This window comes from Camelus bactrianus, chromosome 32, assembly GCF_048773025.1.
Source record: "Camelus bactrianus isolate YW-2024 breed Bactrian camel chromosome 32, ASM4877302v1, whole genome shotgun sequence".
Lineage (NCBI taxonomy): Eukaryota > Metazoa > Chordata > Mammalia > Artiodactyla > Camelidae > Camelus > Camelus bactrianus.
In genome coordinates this window covers 16,798,134-16,822,295 of record NC_133570.1, presented here as the reverse complement: position 1 = coordinate 16,822,295, position 24,162 = coordinate 16,798,134, and the positions used below count along the sequence as shown (strand labels likewise).

The 24,162-nt window shown below is 51.4% G+C and overlaps 1 protein-coding gene across 7 annotated transcripts in view; it reads right to left on the bottom strand.

The window, feature by feature from the left end:
• The window catches only part of MYO18B (myosin XVIIIB), a 215,563-nt gene that overhangs the window by 176,202 nt on the left and 15,199 nt on the right, over nucleotides 1-24,162 (bottom strand). For 6 of the 7 annotated variants that reach the window (XM_074356762.1, XM_074356764.1, XM_074356765.1 and 3 more), the window contains 8 exons: nucleotides 21,173-22,399; nucleotides 20,576-20,642; nucleotides 19,580-19,692; nucleotides 18,118-18,294; nucleotides 13,643-13,841; nucleotides 11,615-11,757; nucleotides 10,733-10,833; nucleotides 7,448-7,511 (listed from right to left, as the gene is read on the bottom strand). In XM_074356762.1, the coding sequence (XP_074212863.1) occupies nucleotides 7,448-7,511; nucleotides 10,733-10,833; nucleotides 11,615-11,757; nucleotides 13,643-13,841; nucleotides 18,118-18,294; nucleotides 19,580-19,692; nucleotides 20,576-20,642; nucleotides 21,173-22,399 (2,091 nt within the window). Of the gene's footprint in view, nucleotides 1-7,447; nucleotides 7,512-8,209; nucleotides 8,525-10,732; nucleotides 10,834-11,614; nucleotides 11,758-13,642; nucleotides 13,842-18,117; nucleotides 18,295-19,579; nucleotides 19,693-20,575; nucleotides 20,643-21,172; nucleotides 22,400-24,162 lie in introns of those variants that run through there. The other variant, XM_074356766.1, reaches the window with a different exon arrangement.

The window sequence follows — 24,162 nt, the reverse complement described above, 5'->3', positions numbered from 1 at the left end:
ACACAGGAAAGGGTATAGGCTGAAAACTCCAGCCATGATCAACAAACACACATCCCTATTTACACTCCTGGACCTGTGGCAGACATCATCAATTGATCAAGATTGCACAGCAAACGGATGAGTCCAGATTCTTTTCAGGATGTCACTCCTTGCATCCACCACCAACCAATCTGCCTTGGCAACTGAAACAGGACAGGTCTGCCATCCCCAGGGCAAATGGCAGGTAAATGCCAAAGATTTTTAAGCAGGAGGAAAGAGAAAATGATAGACCAGATGTTCAGGGGCTGCAGGTTGCTTTTTCATTTTCAGATTTATGATCCTAATTATGTTTGACTGAATACTAAAATCAGTCTGAAACTCCTGCACACACACCATCTGGCCAAGGAGACTCAACCCAGAAGCCTGCCGGTTGAGAGGAAGTGAGTTGGAGGTGACGATTCTTTTGTCAATAATCCTCCAGTAGATAATGAGGAACTGATCTGCACTTGGCCTGTTTACAGGGCCTGGGTGATGAACTGTTAAGCTGTCAAGGCTGGCAGGTCCTTGAATTTAATGGAATCTGATGCTCAGAGAGGGGATGACACTGGCTCAAGGTCACAAAGCAAATTCGTATCAGAACAGGATTACAATGAGGCTTTTCTGACTCCCAGTTCAGGCCACTTGCCCCTTCCACTCAAGCCACTTCTTCTAACTTGGGAAGAAACCTACAAGGATCATCGACCAATTGGGACGACATCAAAACACACAGTGACATTGAGAGATTTGCTGTGGAAACATTTCAATTAATAGCAAAGGTATGTTCCACTGATCCATCATATTTCTGGGCCACCACAGGACCACAAAATCCCTAGCAACCAGGAGCTCAACCTAGCAACCGCAGCTGCTCCTCTGGAGTAAATGGAGGAAAGAAAGGCATCTCACCAACCCGCTCTTGGTTATTTATGAGATCTCAAAGTAGCAGAGAAAGGACACCAAAAGGACAGTGGCAACACATTTATCATGGCTTCCACTGTCAGCCACGAGCATTTGACTTTAAATTACAGGCAGACTCCATCATCTGCCACTTAGCTCATATGAGGAGAATTAGAAAACTTCAACTAAAGCTTATTTGCTTTTCTCTCCTCTCCGCCTCCCCTAGTCTCTGCTGCAACAGAAGACACAGAGGGATGAACGTATATGCTTCTGAGCAAAAACAATTAGGATCAGGAGGATGTTTACAGTTCCCTACACTTCTAAGGAGCCAGACACCTCTGCATAATAATGCCCTGATGAAAGCCAGTCCTTGCCTCAAAATTGCAAAAATAGGAATCAGTCAGATTAGAGGATTAAATAAACTCACAGTGTAAATGTCTACCAACAGGAGGATGGATGAACAGTGGGTGGTCCAGCCAGGGCATAGGGACAGAATACTATTTAGCGATGAAAAAGAACACACCACTGACCATGAGGCCACGTGTATGAATCCCAAAGACCCCATGTGAGTCAGAGGAGCCACATACAAAAGACCATGCACCGTGTGGTTCTGTTTATGTGAGGTTCAAACATAGGCAAAACTACCCTATGGGGAGAGAAGTCAGGATGGTAACTCTGGGGTGGGAGGGATACCTCTGATGGGGTGGGGGCTCGAAGGAGCCTCTGTTGGAATGAAGAAGGTTCTAGGTGTTGATCTGGGGTGGGGTCGCAGGTGTGTTTAAGAATATAATCATCACTGAGCTGTATACTTAAAATTAATGCATTCTGTACACTTGACTGTACATCTTGCCTCAATTAAAAAAAAATTAGTGAAAAAAAGTCGACCTGGAAGATGCCCAGGATTTGTCTGATGCAATCAAAGTCTTAAGGTTAACCAAATGTGGCTGGTAACTTAGCGAAAAAAATAAAATCCAAAATGTTCTCTCTACATGAGAGCCGGCTGTGCATAGAGCACCCTGGAGTCTGACAGCACAGAGAGGCCAGGTTTGCATCTGGAGTCAGACCGATCCTAGCAGCATGACTGCACACATCTCCTGTCCTCGCACTGGAGGCTCAGTTTCCACTTCTGTGAATGGAAGCAGCAGCCAACCCTACTCTTAGGGCCACTGTGAGGATGAAAGCAGTGGACTCTGTAAAGCACCAGCACAACACCCAGCACACAGTGGTGCTCAGTGAATGCGGGGCTTGACCCCCATGCCTTTACCCAGGCCGTCCGGCCTTCCAGGGACACCTTTCCCCACTGCAAGCCAAGTTCACACCCAGCAGTCCCTGGCAAGTGAATCAGGTGCAGCCTGTCCTCGAAGGGCCCCCAGTCCAAGGAGGGGGACAGACACTGACAGCACAGAGCAAGTGCAGGGCCCAGGGGCTCTGGGGAGGGGCAAGGAGCCGACTTCCAGGAAGAAGCAGTGGATGAAGCAAACAGAATGAGCGAGGAGAAGTGGGTGCTGGGAGGCAGAAAAGGTCTCCAAGCAGAAGGGCGTAGGAGCACTAGGGGCGGAGAACCCCGAGGATGGTCGTGCAGGCCTCTCTCACAGAGCCAAGGGCGGGGGGGGAGCCATGGTCGGCACTGGGAGCTCCTCTCTGGTGGAGAGCAAGGCCCTGGTCCTGGGCCTTCTGCCCCCTGGTTGTAAGCACAAAGCAGGGCCCAGACCCCACGGGCTGAGGGGATGTGAACACGTCCCTCTCCTATAGGGTTGGGAGTTGGGGGGGGGCTCCCCTGTGTTTCTACAACAAACCAACCCAGGAGATTCCCACCCTTCCACCCCCTGGACCTGGAGCCACCTCTGGGAGGAAAATGCTGCACACTGACTCAATTCACTTGCAAAACAAACTGGTGCCTGCACAGGTGGGTGAACGTCCTAGAGACCGTGAGGAGGGCAGGACAGGCGTCCATCCAGAGCCAGGAGTTCCCTTTATCTCAACACTGACTAGTCCATGTCCTGTCTGGGCACTGGAAGTCCACTTAGGGAGGGAGGAGGGAAAGCATTAACTGAGTACCACTGTGTGGTCCTGGGTGCTTTTAACCCTGGAAAGCAGGTACGCCTCTCTCCAATCATCAGAGGAAACAGGCCCCAGAGGGTAAGGCCCTGGCCCAAGGCCACCCAGTCGGGGAGGGGCAGAGTCACTATCAGCAAGATATTCTGAGTCCCCCACCCTCCGAGCACACTGATAAGCTGGCTGTTGCTCTACCCATTCCACGGGTGGAAAAACAGAAGCTGAGAGATGGTGAGTGACCCAAGGGTGCACAGTGGGCCACACCCAGAGCACAAGGTCTTCAGCCAGGGCACAGGCCTGAGATGAGAGCCTGGGACAAACACGAGTGCCAGATTTGGAGCCAGGCCGACCTGGAATCCAGTCCCGCCTCTGCCACTTAAAAGCTGTGCACCCTTAGACAAGTAGCTTCACCTCCCTGAGCCTGGTTACTCCTCCTGAGAAATAGATGTGATCATAATCCCCTCCCTCAAAGGGTCCGTAGGAGACCTGAGTAAGAGAAAGCTCCTGGCACAGCCCTGGAGGAGCACGTGATCTCCCACCCTTCTGTTTGCAGCCCATTCCTCCACAGTTGATGCCTGGGTTGTTAAAAAATGGATGTGCCTCGGCCAAATCCTGGCTGGTGACAGCCAGAAGCAAACTTCTGGGTGACCAGGACTATTATTATTACGACCACTGCTGCTGGCACTTTTTCAAAAAAATCAGGGTAGGTTGCAAAAAAATTAACTATAGAGAAGAGAAAGTTATACGAAAGCTTTGTGATTTCAAATGTGCCCTGGTGCCCTGGCAGAGTTCAAATAAGTTCTATTTAAAAGCTGAAACGTGCAGGGACCAGGAGGGGGACCTGGCAGTCAGTGGGCAGAGGCGGCCACAGAGGGACAGCACCGCCCCGCGGTGGTGGCTCCCCGCTGAACCCCTGCTCCAACGACGGCCCCACACCCCACAGCCTCACCTGTGCTCTACAGCCCCTGCACCTGATTGCTGTCCTCCTGCTGCCACCTTTGCATCAGGGGCTCCGTGTCACAGGAACACTGGCCTCCCTGCACCTGTCTAACTTCACTCTCAGTCCAAGGCCAGCTTGTACTCACTTCCTCCAGGCAACCTTCTCTGATTAAACGTCAACTGTCCAGGCCTGCCCATGCAATACCTGAGACATACTTAAGTCAAAAAAGTATTCGACGTTTTATCAGCAAGTTGAATTTAACCAGGCATCCTATATTTTTTTCCAATTTTACTGAGTTATAATTGACAAATAAAACTGCCTATTTTTAGGTGTACAGTGTGAGGATTTGATATATGCACACATTGTGAAGTGACTACCGCAATGAAATTAACTAATACATCCATCACCTCACATAGTTACCATTTCTTGGTGTGTGGTGAGAACACTTAGGATCTACTCTCCTAGGAAATTTCAAGCATACAACAAGTACAGCATTATTAACAATAGTCACCATGCTGTTTGTTAGATCAGTTACAAGATGAGTAAGTTCTAGGCATCCTTTATTTTTATTTCCTGAATCCAGCAACTTTGGGAGCTTGTGTTGAGCAGCTCTCATCCTTGGGGGGCATTTCCTGACCACCAAATCCCCTTACTGACACTGTAAGTGAACTGCCCAATCCCCGAAAACTAGCCAGGCAGTTATCAAAGAACAATGAGTATTCAGATTTTATTTTTATTCCCAGAGAACAGAGAAAACACCCTATTCACACCTGCCAGGTACCAGGGAGAGAACAAAGAAATACCCTACCACTGCCCACAATCAACTGGTCTAAAAAAACACTCCGCAGAAACACAGGGGAAAAAAAGAAACCACTTCAAACGCCTCCTTGATGTGGAGTCACGCTGTGCCTCCTTCCTGTGGGCAGACTGCGAACAAACAGGTCGGGCTGGAGAGGTGCACAAGGGCCTGGCTTGAGACCCCCTTCCTCCTCAAAACCAAGAAAACAACCAACCACTCTCTTGCTAATTAAAAGGGATACATTCAGCCCAAACTCATTAAAGAAAACCCAGCACTGGGATAGGCTCTCCTCTGCCATCAGGGCGGAAGTCTGGGCTCCGAACGGCTCCCAATCAGGGGAGAAAAGACACAAAAGAAGAACAGACTGCAGGTTCTCCCCAACCAAGCGGGGTGGCCAGATGGTGAAGGTAGGGGAGCCGCATGACTGACCCCACCCCATCCCCTCCATCCACTGTGGAAACACTCTCCTACAGGGGTTCTCAAAGCGGGGTCCCTGGAGCCATAGCTTCAGCATCACCTGGGGACTTATAAGACATGCAGTTTCTCAGGCCTGCCCCAGACCGACTGAATCAGTACCTCTGTGGATAGCACTGAGCAGTGTGTGTGCGCGCGCACGTGCACCTGCCTGTGTGTGACAGCCTTACTGAGGTGTGACTGACAAACAGAAACCACTCACCTTTAACACGCACGTGATAAGCATCATTACTAAAGACAATGGACATCTATCACCCAGGGAGTACCCTTTTATAATCCTTTCTCCCCTCCTCCCGTCCCCACCCAAGCCCCAGCTAACCGCTGACTTGTTCACTGTCACGGCAGATTCGTTTGTGTTTTCTAGAGTTTCACGTACATGGGATCATAGGGTTGCACTCTTTCATTTGAGATTTTTCACTCAGCAGAATTATTTTGGGAACCATTCTGTTCTTGGATATATCAGTAGCGCATTTTTATGACTGAGTCGGGTACTATCTTTATAAATATCCCACAACAAATTCATCTATTTACCTGTTAATAGACATTCGGGTAGTTTCTAGGTTTTGGCTATTACAAATAAAACTGCTAACAAACTTTCATGTGAAAATTTTTGCATGGACGTACACTTCCACTCTCTTGCATAAATATCTAGGAGCAGGCTAGTGTATCATATGGGAGGTGAATGTTTAACTTTTTAAGAGACGGTTTTCCAAAATGATGTACTATTTTACATGCCCACTAGCCACTGCATGAGTTCCAGTTACCCCAAATTCTCACCAGCAGTTGGTATGACCAATCTTTTCATGCATTCTAGTAATTGTGCAGTGGTATTTCACTGTGGTTTTGCTTTGAACTTCTTTAGTGACTAATTATATGCTGACATATTTTCACGTGCTCATCTGCCTTCTATGTGTTCTCCTTGGTGAAGTCTGTGTTGCAATCTTTTGCCCATCTTTTTTGTCAGGTTGTTTTATTTATGAGTTTTGAGAATCATTTATATATCCTGGATTCAAAGACTTCATCAGGTATGTGATTTGCAAATATCTTCTTCCAGTTAATAGTGACATTCAAAGAGCAGACATTCTTAATCTCAATAATGGGCAATTCATCAATTTCTTCTTTTACGGACACTGTTTTGGTGTCCTATCTATGAAGCCTTCGCCCAATCCAAAGTTATAGAAATTTTTCTCCTGTTTTCTTCTAGAAGCTTTATGATTTTTAGTTTCACATTTATGTCTAGATCCACTTTTTTGTTAATTTTGTATATGGTGTGAGTTCATAGATTGAAATTCTTTTTTTTTTCCTTTGGATACCTAATTATTCTAGCACTGTTTGTTTCCTAGACATGTATATTTGGGAAGAGGTTTTGGAGCAGAAATGATCCACCCTCCTCTATCTAGTGAGCTACTCATCCTTCAAAAGCCAGGTCAAATGTCCCATTGGCTAGGAAGCCTTCCCCAGCCGAGGCCAGGTAGCTCTTCCAACTGTCCTCTGGTGCCATCTCTGGCATATTCTTATCTCACATGATTGCATTAATTCCCAAGTCTTTTCCTGATAGAGTAAAAATTCAGATGCAGTCCATAATTCCAGCACTTAGCACAGACCTGGCACAGGTGGTGATGGTAGGAGTGGAGGTGGGGGAGTGACTCAGAAAACAATTTTTAAAATACAAAAAAAAAAAAAAAAGAATAAACAAGTGAACAATTCTCTTTTTCTCTTTTTTAAACAACTGAGTAGCACCTCTCCAGGCCCTACTCACAGGCCATATCTTCCAGGAAGCCACCTGACTGCACCTACTTACATTAATCATCAATAATACTTACTAAGAGTATCTCACTGATTTGACTTAATCCAAGCCCAGCATCTAAGTACTTTCTGCACATCATTTTGTTTCATTGTCACAAATCCCTGGGGCAGATACAACTATTATGATTATTTTACCGAAGAGGATACAGATGATTAGAGACGTTGGGTTCCATGCCTGATGTCACATTTCCAAAAAGTGTCAGAGCTCTGGTTTGAACCCAGAGAGCCTGTCGCAGAGGCCTCGCTCTCATCTCTACACATACCACCTCCTGGTTCCCTCCATTTGTACAACTCTCATGTCCCTGACAAGCCCAGGTCCCCGATATTACCAATCTTTGCCAACGATGCACACTGGGGGCAAAAGAGCTAAGTCACACAGAAGACCCCTTCCTTACCCTCTGACCCTCGCCATGGGGACACAGACATCCATGGGAACACACCCAGAAGGACCTCCTTCTTACCTTAGGCCACACACCCATGCCGAAGGAGTTGCTGTCTGCCATTTGGTGCAGGTACAGATCTGTCCTGGAAGCAGAGAAGGGACGAGAAGTTATTAAGGAGGGCCCACATACACCAGTGGCTGTCACACAATGCTTCAAGCAGCCCCAGTGGCTACCCCAGGCCCTGGCCAATATTCCTCACTCATTGCCCTCACTCATCCTTTCCTAAGTGCCAGGAAACCCTGCAAGTCATGGACTATAGCCACAAAGGCAGGTTCTAACTCCAGGTCCTCTAAGGACCAGCTGTGTTAACTTGGGACTGTCAACTTGAACAAGCCCCTTCTGTATGCCAAGATCTAAGATTACTCATGACAGCCCTACCCAATAGGTGCAAATATTAGGCCCATTTTACAAATGACAAAATAGAGGTACAGGGTTAGCATCTTGCCCACACACTTAGCAAACACGGAGCTGAGAGTCAGGCTGAGTTCTTTTGGCACCCAGAGTCCAGAATCCCATGCTGTCCTGCCACCTGCCCCTTCTCCTGGTCTCTGTCTTCACCCCATAAAGTGACATGATGTTTAAGGTCCCTTAAACCAAAAGATCCTTAAAAGAGGTGCCTGCAGGTAGGTAGCCTTACCCTGGAGGCCTCAAAAAAGCAAGCAAAAGGGAAGGTGGAGGCATGTCCTCCTCCAGGCACCCTCTACTCACAAGAGCCCAGCCTATGACCCCCGCAACCACCACGGGGCTCAAATTGGTTCATAGGAAGTAGTGCTCACTCACCAGTTCCCAGTCAGTTTCTCCAGTTCTGGGGCCTTTAGTGCCATCTCCCCAGGTTCTTTGTCTCACACCCTGCAAGGTCCCTTGTCAGAGAGACTGTGAATCCAATCCCAACTCTGCCAGCTAGCAGATAAGGTGGTTCTCTTCTCTGGATGTCCCTCTAACGCATCTGTAAGTGGGCATCCTTCCCCTTGCCTCACAGGATTAACGGAGATCTTATATATAAACTCCCACTGCCGGCTTGGCATAGGATAGGTGCTCTATATTCGTTTTCCTTGCACTTGACCTGGTCTCAACTCCATTAGCTGGAAATTCAACTTGACAAATAATCAAGGAGCATCTACCCAGTGCCAAGTCTTGTGTTAAGTCCTGGGAAGAAGGAAAGGAATAAGGCAGGGCCCTTGATTCAAAGATCTCACAGTCTAGTGAGGAAGAAAGACCCAGTATGGCAGGTGCTGAACCAAAGCACATACCAGGCACCAAAATGGTATCAAGGAGAAACAGAGAGCAGGGATCAGGCAGCACTCCTGTAAAGAAGGGTTTTGGAGCAGGGTTTTGAAGGAGTTTGCCACATGAATGCATAGGAGAAAGGAAGGACATTTGTGGAAGTGAGAATCAGTTTTCTCCTTTGGAAGCTTCACCATGGATTAGACAACAGCCTGGCAGAGGCAGAGAAAGGGAGATGGCCTGGGAGGTCACCAGGGAGCCCCCAGAGACACCATAACACCCCACAAGGTCTGGGATGTTCTAAGAACTTTTTTCCACTCTCCCAGGTCCCTGAAACTCATCTGGGGCAACCCCATGCCATGGTCAGTTTTGTCATAGCTCCTAAGGACATCACAATCACCTCAGTCAGGCCCACTGACACGGAGCCCTCCCCATACAGATCCGATCCTGGCATGAGGCCTGGCATCCTCTGCTGGTAGCAGTCCAGGAGGAGCCTTCAACTCCCCTCTCTCCACCAGGCGATGGCTCTAGGCCCAGAATAGACTCCCACCCAGGGGTACAGAACTGATCACCTACACGTGGGCTCACAAGGGAGAGGGGCATGGCCTCCAGTCTTCTGAGAGATGAGGAAACATGGGTGAATCCCCTCACTGGAGGACATGAAGCTGGAAAGCAGGATTCAAACTTCTACATGCAGAGTCTACGCTCTCCCATGTTACCCCTCAACTATGCACCACACACCATGTCTACCACCTAGACATGTAACTTGGTTTAAATGCCCACAGGGCTGGGACAAGTAGGTACCCATTCTAAGGAAGGGAAAACTGAGGTTCAGAGACGACCACATCAGGCAAAGCCTGTATCTAAACAGATATCCCTCTGACTCCACAGCCAGTCCTTTCTAGCACACACCAGATCAGGACGTGATGGGCTTGCTGGGGCAGGTCTAAACCTCCAGAAGAACAACAACAAACGTGCAAAGCATTTGCTGTGCTCTGGCCCCATTCTAAGCACTGTACACTCCTCACTCTGTAACCATCACAACACTCTGAGGTAGACACACTCATTTCACAGATGGGAAATTAGGCTCAGAGAGGTGAAGTCACCAGCCTGGGGTCACACAGTCGGCAAGTGAAGAGGCCAGCTGTGAATCCCTGCAGTTTGGCCCCAAAGTCAGTGGTCCTAGCCACAATGCTACACCAGTCTACTCCAAGTTCTTCTATATTCCCAAAGGCTTCTCAGAAGGTTCCTTACTTTCAGTTACCTTGCTCTGAAAACCAGAAGTTTCCTGTAATCTTCCCTCTATCTGAAGGGTACAGTTGTTCTCCCAGCCTTACCCAGGAGGCTCAGGACAGGTTGAGCCTGACCTTCAGATAGGGGAGGAAGGCAGACAAATAATGGGGGATGCAAAGAGACAAACTGCAAATTATCCCTCCTTCACCTGGGAAAAGGCCTAGTTTTTTCCTTGCCCTGGGGCTTCACTAGAACCTTGCCCGTTCACTCAAGAGATGAGAAAACCAAGGCTCAGAGAGAGGGAGCCACATGATGCCCTAGAGTCAGGGAGGGGCAGAGATGACTCCCTGGGCTACCTCCCCCAGGAAGCACTCCAAAATGAATCTCCTGGCTACTCTGCGGGCTGTTTCACCCTGAGCTCCATTGCCGAGGTAACCCACTCAAGCAAACCCTCCTGAGCACCCAAGGCTCTCACAGAGTTTAGGAACTTCTGGAAGATGTGGGGTCTTCTGTTTCCATGCTGCTGTCAGAAACTGTAACGAAACGCCACCATCACAGCAGACAGCCTCCATCACCCCCCAGCACATAAAAAGAGCTCTACATGAGTCAGTTCACTAACTCCTATAAGATCAGTCAACATTTCCACTTTACAGAGGAAGAAATGGAGGTTCAGAGTCGATGACACTGGGCCAGGTTCACCCAGTGCATGAGCAGGACCAGCAGCAGGAATCAGATGGGTACCACTGGGTTCCACTGCCTCTCAGCAGAGTGAAGGCTGGGCCCCTGAAGAGCAGGTGCCCTGGGTCTCAGTGCCCTCTGCTGTCCCTGCCTGGCCCAGTCACTCACCTGAGATCCAGGTCCAGTCCAGCTAGCATCTGGGAGAAAACCTCAAAACTGCCTTCCCCTTCCAGCTGCCTTGCCACACGGCTCTTCTCCAAAAGCATGGTCTGCAGGGGGAAAGGTCAGCACGAGGCCCTGTCAGGCTGGCCCACCTTGACCCACATCTCAGGTCCCAACTTGGCAAGACGCCTCTGTATTCATACTTACCAGCTCTTTGTCTCACTGATTCAGAGTCCATCTAAGGAGTCAACCCATGCAACAGGCTTACTCCGATTAAGGAATCCAAAGGTAGTAACAGTTAAATAGAGCCACCTTCCAACATATTCTTATTTAACAGAAGCCTTTAATAATTTGACCCAAATGGTGATGGATGGTAGAATTTTAGGGCCAGGCCAGAAAAGGGATTTATTTGGCACCAGTGAGTCTGGATATGATCCCAGCTCCACGTACAAACAGCCCTTCTAATAACCTAATCCTATTTTCTGTTCAAACAGAATGTTTGCGGGGGGAAAGGGAGGGGCCGGGTGATTTTGGAGATAGGAACAAACAGACCATGTGTTCGTCACACACAGGCTGCCGCGGAAGGCCGGTAAACGTCTGTTAAATTTCAGCTGACGCTCTTAAGACCTAGCTAACGAGCAGCAGAATTATATATTTACTCATGAATATTTCATCCCTGCGATATTTCAAGGCACAGACAGGCCAGCTTGCTCCAGGAGGGGGTGTCCGGGGCCCTGAGTGAGGTGGGGAGATGCTGGCCACAGCTTGGGGAGTGATGACCATTTAGACGTATTCCAGGGTCCCAGCTGGAGGCATGGGCTCTGCTAAGTGGCGCTGGGGCCACTGCAGCCCCCAAAACCCCCTCTCCCATCCACCCAGAGGCCTCACCTGGAGCTGAGCAGCCGTGACTCGGCCTGTGGCATTGAAGTCCAGCGACATCACCATGGCGAAGCGGGTGGCACTGCGGCTGTGACTGGTGGACACAGAGCCAAAGGCCCGAAGGACGGTGAAGGTGGCTCGAATCTTCTCCACTGTGGGAGCATGGGGCAGAGTGTCACTATGGCCCAGGCACTGCCGCCCCACCTCTCACAAGACCCCATTCTGGCCCAAGCAGGCGCCCCGCCACTTTCCCAACTCATCTCTAACCTGCACCTATTTCACCGCTGGCCTGGCCCTGCGCTAAGAGCATGGGTGTGGGGGAGCAAGACTGAGTCAAGAAAGGGAGATACACAGACCCGGGGTTGGTGCAATCTGGGTGACGGGGGCTGCCCTAGGGCCTCCCCGGCCTGGTGGAGTCTAGGAGGAGGGCAGGGCATTAACATTCTCAGACCTGCTCTCAGGGAACTCACCAGCACAGCAGGCTTGAAAGCCCTACAGTCTCCCCACAACTATTTATCAAGCAACTGCGCTGGGCACCTGAATACAGCCTAGCCTGACTCCCACTCTCCAACACACACTCTCAGCAGAACTACATTCTAGGAGGGCCAAGACTGGTGCCTCTCCCCGCTGTATCCCCAGCTCCTAACTGGGGCCAGGTGCAGAGCAGGTGATCAACAAAGCACTGGAATAACCCCAGTGGAGAAGCAGGAAAGTACAACAGTTAAGAAGATCTGAATATGGGCTCTCCCCTTTGCTAGTTACCTGATCTGGAGCAAAGTCATTAAGCTCTCTGTGCCTCAGATACTCCAACTGTTAAGAGGGGGTAGTTATAGAACTTACCTACCTCATGTGGTTGTCATGAAGACCAAAACATTTAATAACATAAAGTGCTGAGAACGTGCTCCAAATGCAGTGGTGTTAGTGTTATGTTTGCTATTAGAAAAGCAACGTTGCCTAGACCATGTGCTCTCAACAGGGAGAATACTGCCCTCAAGGATTCTTGAGGGTGGGGGGAGTTTTACTTACGTATGGAGCACAGACATATATCCACACTGTGTAAACAGGTATGTGGTGTGTCTGCAGCACTAAATTTTCATGGTGGGAGATAATTAGGAGAAATAACATCTTAAAAGCTCTTAAGAGGGGCAACAAGATACCGAGAACACTTGTTCCGGGTGACAGACCTGGAGCCTGCCTGAGTTTGAATCTCAGCGCTAGGATGTATCAGCTGTGTGGCCTCGAGCAATTTGGTTAAACTCTCTGCACCTTAACGTCCATCTATAAAATTCAAATAATAATAATATCTACCTCACAGGGCTGCTTTAAATTTAAAATAAGTTAACCTGCCTGGAATAGAGCCTGGAGCAAAGTGCTCAGCACGGGTTGACTATGATCACTGTCAATGCTGTAACTGGTGTTATTAACTGACGCTCTTTCTTTAAGACCAAGCTCAAAAATCATTTCCTCCAGGAAGCCCTCCACCCCCCTCCTCTGCGCTCCCTCTGCCTCTCCCCGAACCGGCTCCACCAGCACATGGTGCAGAGCGTTGGAGTCTGGCACATGGGTGCAGCTGGGTCTCCCTTCTAGCTGCCGGCAACTCATGAGCACAGGCCCTGCCCTCATCTTTACTTGTCAGGGCCTCTGCACAGTCCAGCAGTCTGTGCACTGCGCTAGGATGCCACATCCAAGGGAGTGCAGCACCTACATCACAGTCACAGGTTGCACACTTAGTAGGATGATGGCCCAGAAAGTGGCAGTCAAGTGTTTGGTTCTAACAGTGTTAATGTGTGATGACTGCTGCACAGATGGCAGTGAACCCCTTGAGGAAGAAGGACCTGTTTCTAATTTACATAACAGTGTCCAACAGACTAGGGGTGGCCCCGCCCAAAAGCAAGCACAGGGTCTGCACGCTGGTGCTCAGTGAATGCTAGCTGAATGGACATGAGAAGCCGCCCAGCACGCCCTCCAACTCTCGTTTCCCTACCCTCCTACCCACCACCCCTGTCCCAGCTGCACGATACCTGGAGACCACTGTACCTGAGACCCTGCCGTCCACACTGCCCGCCATCCCCACCAGGTGCTCGAGGACCTGCTCACAGCAGGAGGTCTTCCCAGCTCCGCTCCGGCCCAGGGCCACGATGCTCTGGTCTCTCCTCTGGCTCAGCATAGCCCAGTACGCCCGCTGGGCCAGGGAGCTGAGGTGGGCAGGCAAGCCGTCCCGGCGGCCCCTGGGCACCTGCAGGAAGACTGCAGGCATCAGTCTTTCCACCCAGCGGGTGCCCAGGGAGCACTCCAAGACCATACTCCACCCCAGCCTCAAGCCCCAATTCACATTCCTGCCTCCCATCCTATTCCAGCCTTGTCAGAGAAGTTTTGCATTTTGCTGGGGAGAGCCCAGCCCAGAGATGTAGTCCTGCCACTGGCTCGCTGTGAGTCCTTTAAGCCTATGACCCTACTCTGAGCCTAGACTGCCTCTACAGATAATGAGAGGCTTGAACTAGCGCTGTGTTAAGCTCACTTGCTACACAAATCATGGGATCCTACCTGCCTGAAATGTGGCAGCTGGATAAAATGGCACAATTGATTAGTGATGTCTGCCACGGAAACAGAACAGGTGGGGGGTGGGGTCAGCGGTACACGTGCTATGTATTTGCCATAACAGACTGAGACGACACTTGTAGCCAATTCCACCTCATTCATTCATCCACTCATTCTTCATTCAATACAAAAATATTCACTGAGTGTCCACTAAGTAGCAGGCGCTGTCTGAGGCACAGGGTACACAATGCTACTCAAAGCAAATAAAGGAAATCCCTACCAACCATGAGGAGATACCAGTACATACCTATTAAAATGGCTAGAAAAAAATGTTTTTAAGGGTTTTTTTTGACAGTCACTACCAAATTCTGGTGAAGACACAGAGCAACTGGAATTCTCACACAAGCCGTGGGGATGCTCAACGGCACAGCAACTCTGGAAAACAGCTCAGTTCTTTCCTTACACTGAGATGTGCACTTGTCATATGACCGAGCAATCCCCCTCTGAGGAATTCACCTAAGAGAATGAACATTTGTGTCTCCAAAAAATCCTGTGTCATTGGTTATACTGAATATATACTCAAAGTCACCAAAAACAAGAAACAACCCAAATGTCCTTCAACTAAAGAACTAAGATAACCAACCATCCTGTTTTCAGCATTGAAAGTCCCACGTCCCAGAAAACCACTCCATCCAGGGAAACCAGGACAACTGGTCCCACTATGAGTAGATAAGCAAAGCCGTGCAATAAAATAGGACAGAATAAAAGACCGAACGACTGGTAGCTGCAACAATGTGGGTGAGTCTCCTATGCACTGTGTAAGTGCAAGAAGCTCATTCAAAAGGTTACACACTGCACCATTCCATTTCTGTGACTTTTCAGAAAAGGCAGAACTAGGGAAGAGGGACACAAGAACAGATCAGTGGCTGCCAAGGGCAGGATGGGGGGAAGGGATGACCAAAGGGTCTGGAGAACTTCTGGGGGTGACAGAACTGTCCTGTAATTGATGATGCAGACAGTCACACAACTGTATGTGTTTCTCAAAATCTTACAGAACTGAACACTAAATAAGGTGACTTTTTAACTGTATGTAAATTATACTTAATAAATCTGACTTTAAAAAGCCCTGCCTAAGGAGCTTGCTTTCATTTGGGAGAAGACAGATGAGAAACAAAACAACTAAATTATACTGAATGGGAGTCACTGTAAAGCCACAAGCCTGGATGACATCGCCAAGGAAGTGGGCATTTAAAAAGGAAGACAGAAGAGGTGTGGCGACACGGTACCCCGACCTGCAGAGACCAGGGACCAGCAAAAGGAGGCTAAGAGGGAGAGCTGGCAGGATAGAAGGAAAACCAGGAAAGTGGAGTCCTGGAGCTAAGGAAGGAAGTGATGGCAGGAGGAGGGAGGGACCAACCCTTCAAATACCACTGAGGGTCAAGTCAGAGGAGACCAGAGAACTGACCACTGAGCTTGGCAGAGTAGAGATCATTGGTGATCTTGACAAAAATCTGTTTAGCGTGGCTTTCAGGGAGAATGGAAGAGGGCAGTACCAAAAGTGGGGTCAGTGGAAAGGCACCAAAGGGAGCCGGGGAACAGGCCCAGCAGCGGGACATCAGAAGCTCAGGACGCTAAGTGGGTGGCCAGTAGGCCAGCAAGGCCCCATTTGCCCTCCCCAGTGGCTCGGCAGGACCAGGAGCACAAATTCCAATGTAGCAGCCCTCTTCCTGGCCTGGACCTCCAGCCTGAGGTTGAGGGGTGCCCCCAATGCACTGTTGGCCTTTCTTGCCCCAAGACCCCCAGAACAGGAATGAATCCCCATCCTGATGCAAAACACAAGGCTCAGCAGGATCCCAAAGCTGGCAAAGCAGGGCAAGCCCCCACCCTGGCTGGACAGAGCCCTGGGGCATGTGGCAGACAGAGGGTCCTGGGGTCTGAGCCCTGGAGCTTCCTCCTACTTTGGAAACAAAGTTCAAGGGACAGGCTATCCCAATCCTTGGCTTCCTCAGGCCTAGGGAGGGAGAGAGTATTCTGCAGACACACAGCTGCGCCTGTGCACACGTCCCCTTGTACCTGTGCACTGGTACCCTCGCATGCTTGCACACAGGCGTGCTAAAGGGCCCACATACCCAGAAGCTGCAGAGGCCTCTGCACGCCACTGTTGTGCCCATCTACACCCGCACAGTCACACCTACGCTCACGCCCACAGAGGCCTGTACCTTCACCCCAGCCGGCACACACTGAGCTCCCAGACCCCAGGTGGGCCCAGGCCCCCAGTGAGAGGACCCCAGCCCTGCCACGACCCCATCAGCCCATCTTCCAGGTGGCCGCAGTCCCAGCCTCACCGCAAGTCTCTGCTCCCACCTGGTGGCCATTTGAGGAAACAGACGAGACTTACCCAAAGAACAGAAGGTAGCTGTGGGTTTGGGTGTGGAAGGCTGAGTGACTTGAGGGGTCCCCACCTCCACCCCAGGGTTACAGGGGCTCAGAGGGATCATAGGACTCAAGTGTTTCCTACCAGAATCCCAATGCCTGCACTTGTAGGCTCTCTAGCCCAGGCTGTGTAACAGATGCTGCAATACCGGACAGCCTGGAGAACAGGGCCCAGCAAGGGACGGGAGAGTACACATGTCACCCTCCAAGGCCCCTGGCCAGGAGCTGGAGAGAGGCCTGGAGGGCAATGGGGGGGGCATCCTGGAGAAGAGAAGCCTCAGAGAGGGGCTGCAGGGCTACTGTCCCCACTCTTTCACGGATTTAGCATCACTCAGGGGCTAGGAATGGCTTTGTCTCATGAGACTCCAAAGGACAAGATGTGACGTTTCATCCCCAACTGACAGATGAGAACACTGAGGCCAGTCAGGGGTTGTGATCTTCCCAAGGCACCTGTGGTGTTAGCAGGTGTTCTACAGACCTGAACCCCACCCCCAAGTCTCAGAATTGCACACAGATAAGACTTTTGACCTCCAAAGGGTCTCCCTGCCTCCACATCTGCCAGCCTCTATCTCACCTGCACCCAGCAGCCAAGGGGATCTTCCACAGCATAAGTCAGACCGTGTCACTGATCTGCTAAAAAGCCCCATCACGCTCCGAGAAAAAGCTGAGTCAGCATGATGCCGTGTGAGACCCAGCATGACCCCTGGCCCCGCTTCTCCTGACCTCCTCTCTCTCCCCACGTTCATCTGCTCCACGCAGTTATCGCTATTACTTGGGGCCTGTCTTCCCCCACCAGAATGGAAGCTCCATGAAGGCAGCTTCATTTGCCTGTCTTCTTCCTGCTTTTCTCTCCGTGCCTGGCATACAAGCACCCCACTCAAGATCCCCTGAACGCATGGACGGGACCGGGCTCCAGTTACTCGGTTGTAGCTGCAGGCCTTTCCACAAGGTGGCGCTGAGCGATTCCCTTGGCTTTGCGGTCTTGACAAAAACAGCCATTTCTACACTCCACAGGAAAAAAATAAAGTGGAGCTGAAGCTTGTTTCCCAATTCACGTGGGTGTCTGGGACTCCCAAGAGTCCAGGGTTGGGCTCAGAGTAGAGAGCAGCCAGCGGCGCGGGTTCTACCCAGTTCCTTCACTTACCGAACGTGAGCTAGGCAGCCCAGCCCGCTTCTCACCTGTCCTGTCCCCACTCTTAGCGGGCCTGGGAATTACTTGAGACGACACACGAAGGTGCCTGAAGCAGTGCCTGTTACATAGTTGACACCCGTTCAGTATTTTCTCTCTTGTTATTACATCTTTAATGCTTCTGCTGCTGTTTATCAGTTACTCATCTTTCCCCTCTAAGGAGGGGGATCAAGTGGTCCCCAACGCTCCCCAACACCCACTGTGCACCAGAATCTCAATTCTGCAGCTCTCTACTCACAGACAGGTTTGCTGGGGGCTTTGGTTGCTCTGCTCTCCCCTGAGATGCAGAGGGACTCCCCCCACCCCACCCCTCCTGCACTGCCCCAGCCCCGCCCACTGTGGTCCCCCTCACCTTGCTTGTAGAAGGTGCCGGGGGCCCCCGCGGCTGGAGGACAATCAGGTCAGGCCCAGCGCAGGTGTGTGGAAGCTGAGCCCGGTAGCGGTGCAGGAGTGTGTTCAGGACACTGGATTCATTGACACTGACCAGGGAGGCCAGGTCGTCCGCCTGGTCCAGCTCGGGGGGGTTGGCCTGTGAATCATCACACAGCATGTCCTCTGGCCTCCTGGGCCCCCCTACACACACAGCCCTGGTGACCCTGTCCCCGGAGAGCTGCGTGCCAAAGACTAGAACAGGACACAAGGACTTTGGAGGGAACGACGAAACCCTACGGATGAAATGGGTGGGAACCTCTCTCCTTTGGTGTTTGCGCAACCCAGGCCCCACCCCCTCCTCACACTGGTCCTTCCTCCTGTGGCTTCCTGCACTGGAAAGGGGAATGCTCCTAAGACGATGCAGCAAGACTCGAGTGCTTTCTGTCTCTCGAGCACAAAAAGAGGGTGATGCTCCAGAGGGAAGGAGCATTCCCTACTGGTTCCTCCTCTTCTAGGTCTCACCGGGGAGCTCTGCAAGTGCTCCGTGACAGGGAAGGGGGCCAATGTCCTGACTGCCCCACTCCTCCGATAGCCCGTCATACACTGATCACTTGGAAATACGCCAAAACTGTCCCGGAAGCAAGGGATGACTACAGCCTTTCCATTTTAATGAACTTCCTACCATTCTTTCCAGCTTCAAGGAGTTTTCTGGGCCTAATGCTCTGGGGTTTGGGTCAACCCTGAGCTCTTTTATGGGTCAGCTTTTCTTCTGAGGACACTGGCCCTCTGCAAACTCCCAGCACCAGGGGGAGTGAAGGGCCTGGGGTGCACAGAGGAGGAGCAAAGAGAGATGAAGATGGAGGAGACCCACATGGAGTTCCTGGAAGAAACTCCTTCTCAGTGAGTAGGCTGTGAGGGGTGGAAGACGATCAGGACAGGACCTTTCACTTCTATCATTACACTCCGACTTATCTTCAAATAGCCTTATGGTGTATTGCAGAAATTATGCAAAACAACTGAAAAAGCAAAACCAAAACAAAGGTTGATATCCAAAAGGCAGGCCATTGGAACCTATGCTATGGTTAATGGCAAGCTGCAAATCTGGTTCTGAGTTCCCTGGCAGCCAGAATGAAAAAGGAAGCATGCTCTGTAGCATCATTTAGAATGTATGTAAAAAGGAAAACAATCACTTTCTTGGGTCAAACAGAAGAACTCCAAGTCCCCAGACCTGACAAACATCTCTTAATATGCCCTCATACACGGGGCACCATGGGACAGAGTAAAGACCCTTCAGTAGTATACCTCCAGCGGAGCAGTACCTTCCCTGTAATTCCCTCCGGGGCATCAAGCCCAAGGATTATCTGCAGTCAAGCACAAGGAAATCTCTTGCAGGGGTGGGGAAGGAAGCCGTGGAGCAGGCGGGGAGGGGGACAAGGTCTCACCCGGTGAAGTTGATCCTCATCCACCTCCGTGATGCTTTTGTCAGCATCAATGCAAAGTCGCACCCTTCCTGCCGGCAGGTCGGCTGTTCCCTCATCTGGCTTCAGCACTGTCGCTAGGAGAGGGAGAGAGACAGGGAGGGAGGGAGGGAGGGAGAGGAGGGGGAGAGAGAAGAGCAGCGAAGGAGCAGAGGGCAGAAGACAGGGGCAGAGGAGAAGAGGAAACGGGAGGAAAGAGGTTCTCAGCTACTGAGCCAGAACAGGGAGCTGGAGAGGGAGCCTGGGACAGGTCAGAAATGGGTAGCATTCTCTCCCCTTGGAGCCCATTTACACAGAGGGTTCTGATCTGTGACCCCAGACCCTTTGAAGACAGAGGCTGGGTCTGACTCATGTGGGACTCTTATCAGTTGGCACAGTGCCAGGCACAGAGTCGGCACCCAGATGGTTGGGTGTGCTGACCCATCTCATACCTAGATCTGGGGTGGCAGGTAATGGTGTACAGGCTGCCACTCCTCCTTCCAGTGCCCATAACAGACATCACTAATCAATCACACTTTCCAGTTGTGTTCTGAACGGGACTCGGAATCCGTTCTCAGCAGAGTTTGGTCAACAGCCACAAGCTACCGACAAAAGTGGGCTCATGAGACGAAATCCACGTGCCCACTTGCCCTCGGCTCCGAGTTAGGCTCCGAGTTCCTCAAGCAACACTGCAGGAACCAAACAATGCTTGTTGCTCTAATGATTAGTTAAATAATTAATTAACAAGGCTCAAAAGCCTTTGAAAACAGCACCTAATAGACTAGCTGCCAAGAGTGAAATGACACCTAAACATTCCCACCCAAAAAGCCACCTATCCCCATCCTAGTCTCAGCTGCTCCTTACCCCTCCCCACCCCGCCCTCCCCAAACTAGGATCAGGACCTGACAAACGTGGCTAGCAGCAGTAGGGGGCAAGAGAGGAAAACACTTAGATCCCAGAGGTGCTAACACCCCTAATTACCAAGAGTAAATCCATCCTTCTGAACCAGCCAGACTTTCTCTGCCTCGTACCATCTGTCCTCAGGAGCCTGAGAGCAAAGATCACATAAATTAGAGCAAGATGACACTGCCCCCACGAACCAAGGGAACTGAATTCCTTACATGGGAGTTTCTCAGTGGGTCTGGGAGCACCTAAATCAGAAGGTTCTGGTGGGGGTGGGGAGTGCTTATTTAAATGCAGGAGCCATGGCCCTACCCCCAGCTTTCTGAATGGGAAGCTCCAAAGTGGGGTCCAGGAATCTCCATTTTGGGCAATCAGCTATGTACGCAGCACAGAGAACTGTCACGTGACACTGTAAGCTCAGCCACAAGGGGACATCTCACACGGCTGGGATGTTCTCTCACCCTATGGAGACTCTCACCCAGCGACAGGTGCTGTGGGGGCCTCAAGACGTCTGCTTGTCAAGAGGGAAGTGTCTGCTCCCACCTCTGGGCTGGCCACCCTCTTCAACTCCCTGTCCACCTCCTGCCCCCAGCTTGTCCAGCACCAACGCAGGTCTTTCCCACTCCTCCTTCTCTGGCCTGCCCCTCCCCACTCCCGGTGCTGTGGCCCCCTCACCTGGTCCGAGACTCTGCTCTGGCCACCTCCGCTCCCCTCCTGCAGGGCTGGCCCCTCTCGGCTCTTCATCTCAGGCCTTTCTGCACAGCTCTCCAGAGCAGGCTTTCTAGGTCCTTCCAGCTCCAGCTCTGGGCCCCCATCACCTGTGCTAGTGCAGGGCTCCTCTGCTTCCTGCCCTCTGCTTTCAGGCTGGTCCTCCTTCCCGGCTGCTGCCGGTGTCTCCCCACGTGCATCCATCTCCTTTGGGGCTTGAGAGCCCTTCTCTGTCTTCCTTCCAGCTTTCCCTGCCTCCCCAGACCTGCCCTGAGGCTGCCCTACCTTTTCCATCTCACCCTGGGGTTGACCTGCTCTCTCCATTGCTCCGGGGGCTTCTCCCACCTGTCCTTGTGCTGTGCCCACCTTCTCTGCCTTGGCCTGAGGCTCCTCGGTCTTGTTTGCCTGACTTAGGAGCACACCTTCTTTGTCCTTCTTACTCTGGGGGCCGTCCCACCTGCTCCTTCTGCCCAGGGAAACTCCCCACCTTCTCACCTGGGTTCTGGCCCCAGCCCACTTCCTTTCACCGGCTGCCTCCTGGGAGAGATTCCCCTTTGCCACCTTGCTTGAGGGGTCCCCTCCCCGTTTCTCCACTGTCCCTGGTTGCCCCCCCTCCCCTGGCCCCTCTGTGCCCTGGAGTTCACCCCCTTTCACCCCTTTGGTCTGTGGGGCCCCGCCCCCCTTCCTCACTGTGCCTTGATCCTTCTCGCCTTCTGTCGGTAACACAGTTCCCAGGTCCCCAAGACCCCCAGCCTGGGTCCTCTCAGCCTTCGGAGCTGCATCCTTGGTGCTGGCCTGGGGGCCACAAGGAGTCTCTGAGGTCTCCCCTTTCTTTTCAACCCCAGGGTCTGTGGCTGGGGGTGGGGTCTTGCAAGTGGGTGCCCCACGGGGCTGGGTCCTCTGCTCCGGCCTGGCTGAGTCCAAGTCCAGCTTGGCCACCATCAGCAACACATCGCCCCTCCTCACCCCTCTCTTGAAGGGCAGGGGTTTTCTGGCTGGTGTCCCGCTGGGGCCCGACTCCTGGGGCCTCTCGCCATTGATGCTGGTCATCAGCATGGGGTCCACGGTGCCGGCCCCCTCGCTCTTTCTGCCCAGAATGTCTGCGCTCTGGGAAGAGCTTGAGATTTGTTGGCTTCCAGATTTGGTGCTGTTGTCGGACTTGCTGTTGGGCTGGTTGAAGGGAATTTCTGGAGTCTAGGAGAAACACCACAACCATACTTAGCCGCTTGCTACCACTCACTCATTCGCTCACTCACTTACTTGTTCACCCAACCATTTATTCATCCAAAGGTTCTCAAGAACCTACAGGCAATGAGCGGAACCCTAAGGTCCTAGGCTTTGGCTCCGAACCTCAAGGCCAAGTGATGTAATGAAAGGAGTGGACTCTGGAGCCCAACAGACCCAAATTCAACTCCTAACTCTGCCACTCACTAGCTGTGTCGCCCTAGGTAAGTTACCTCCCCTCTCTAAGCCAGTTTCCCTAAGGACCATGATGGCCTACTACACAGCGTGGGTGTGGGGATTCATAATACACGGGGACTGAGCCCGGCACCTAGTATGTCCTCAGTCACAGGAGCCACTGTTGCTGTGCCTGTCACTGGTGCTGCTGTCACCAGTGCTGTTATTATTATTTACACCTGATCCTGCTAGGCAGCGATGGGGAAAGGACTTGGAGCCTGTTATCAGAGGACCTGTTCTCGCCTTGGCTTCGATGCTTTCCAGCTGGGTGACCACAGACGACATCACCTCTCCTCTCTGAACCTCGGTTTTCCCTCAGTGCAGGCAGATACCATCTCACCACCCAGGTTTTTTGTAGGATGAGATGTGGAAACTGCAGAGAACTGAACAAAATGAGCTGCTGCTGCCTCCACTGTCCTGGTCCCTGTAGCACACCTGCAGACCAGGTGAGGGCCCTGGTTCTGCCCCTGAGGTCCTCCACTCTTGCTTGACCTAGACATCTGGGAACACAACACCCTGGGGTCTCCACTGCCTGTTCCTCTCCCATATCTGTCTTTCTATTGCCTTGTGAGGTCAGCCCTGCCCAGCCCTCCATCCTTAAACCAGCCTGGCTGCAGCCTGAACTGCTCACAGGGCCAGCTTTGCCTCTGCAGAAAAGGACTGCGGGGGAGCTTCCACCCTGATGCCTGGTTTCACCATCTGCGCTAGTCTGGGTTCTACAATCTTGGATCAGAACACCAGCCTCCCACACACCTGTGCCTGGGAATCTGGGGTTCTCACCCTCCTCCAGTACTCCAACCAGCCCCAGGACTGCATTGATTCTACCCTGCAAAGTTTCACATCTGAATTTCCTTTCCCAAACCCAGGTCTGCTAGCTCTCACCTGAGCCACTGCCACAGCCACTGAGTTGGTGTCCCTTCAATTTGCTGCCAGTCATTCAAAACCTGATCAAAAGATGTTGGCAAGTGCCCAGGAAAATCATTTCAGCCTCCAGGAAAACCATTCAACACTGCCATCTGCCAGTCAACGTTCTCAAAGAGGAGCCCCCTCCTCTGAAATTATTGTTCCTGCTTATCTCCAAGTCTCCGTCACACCAGGCATTTCCTGCCACACCTGACACTCCCCTATTTCCATGCTCTGTTCAAGCTGAGCTTGCTGCCTGGAATGCCCTTTCTCCTCTCCACTTGTCCGGGTTCTATGCATCTTTCTACACCCAGCTCAAATACCACATCCTCCATGAACCTTTGCCTGAAAACCTCAATCAGAAACTGTCTCATAGGCCCATGAAGTCCCAGAGCACCGTGTGCTGGGGCACCATTTACTGCAAGTATCATGTTTTGCATCACATTCTAGCTCTTACTTGTGTCTCTCTCCTGTTTTAAGTGGTGGATGGCCCCAGAGCACAGTCTCAATCTTCATCTTTGTAAAAATGACAACAAGAGTTATTGATCAGTCCTTACAGTGGGTCCTACATCACCATCGTGGGATATCCTACTTAA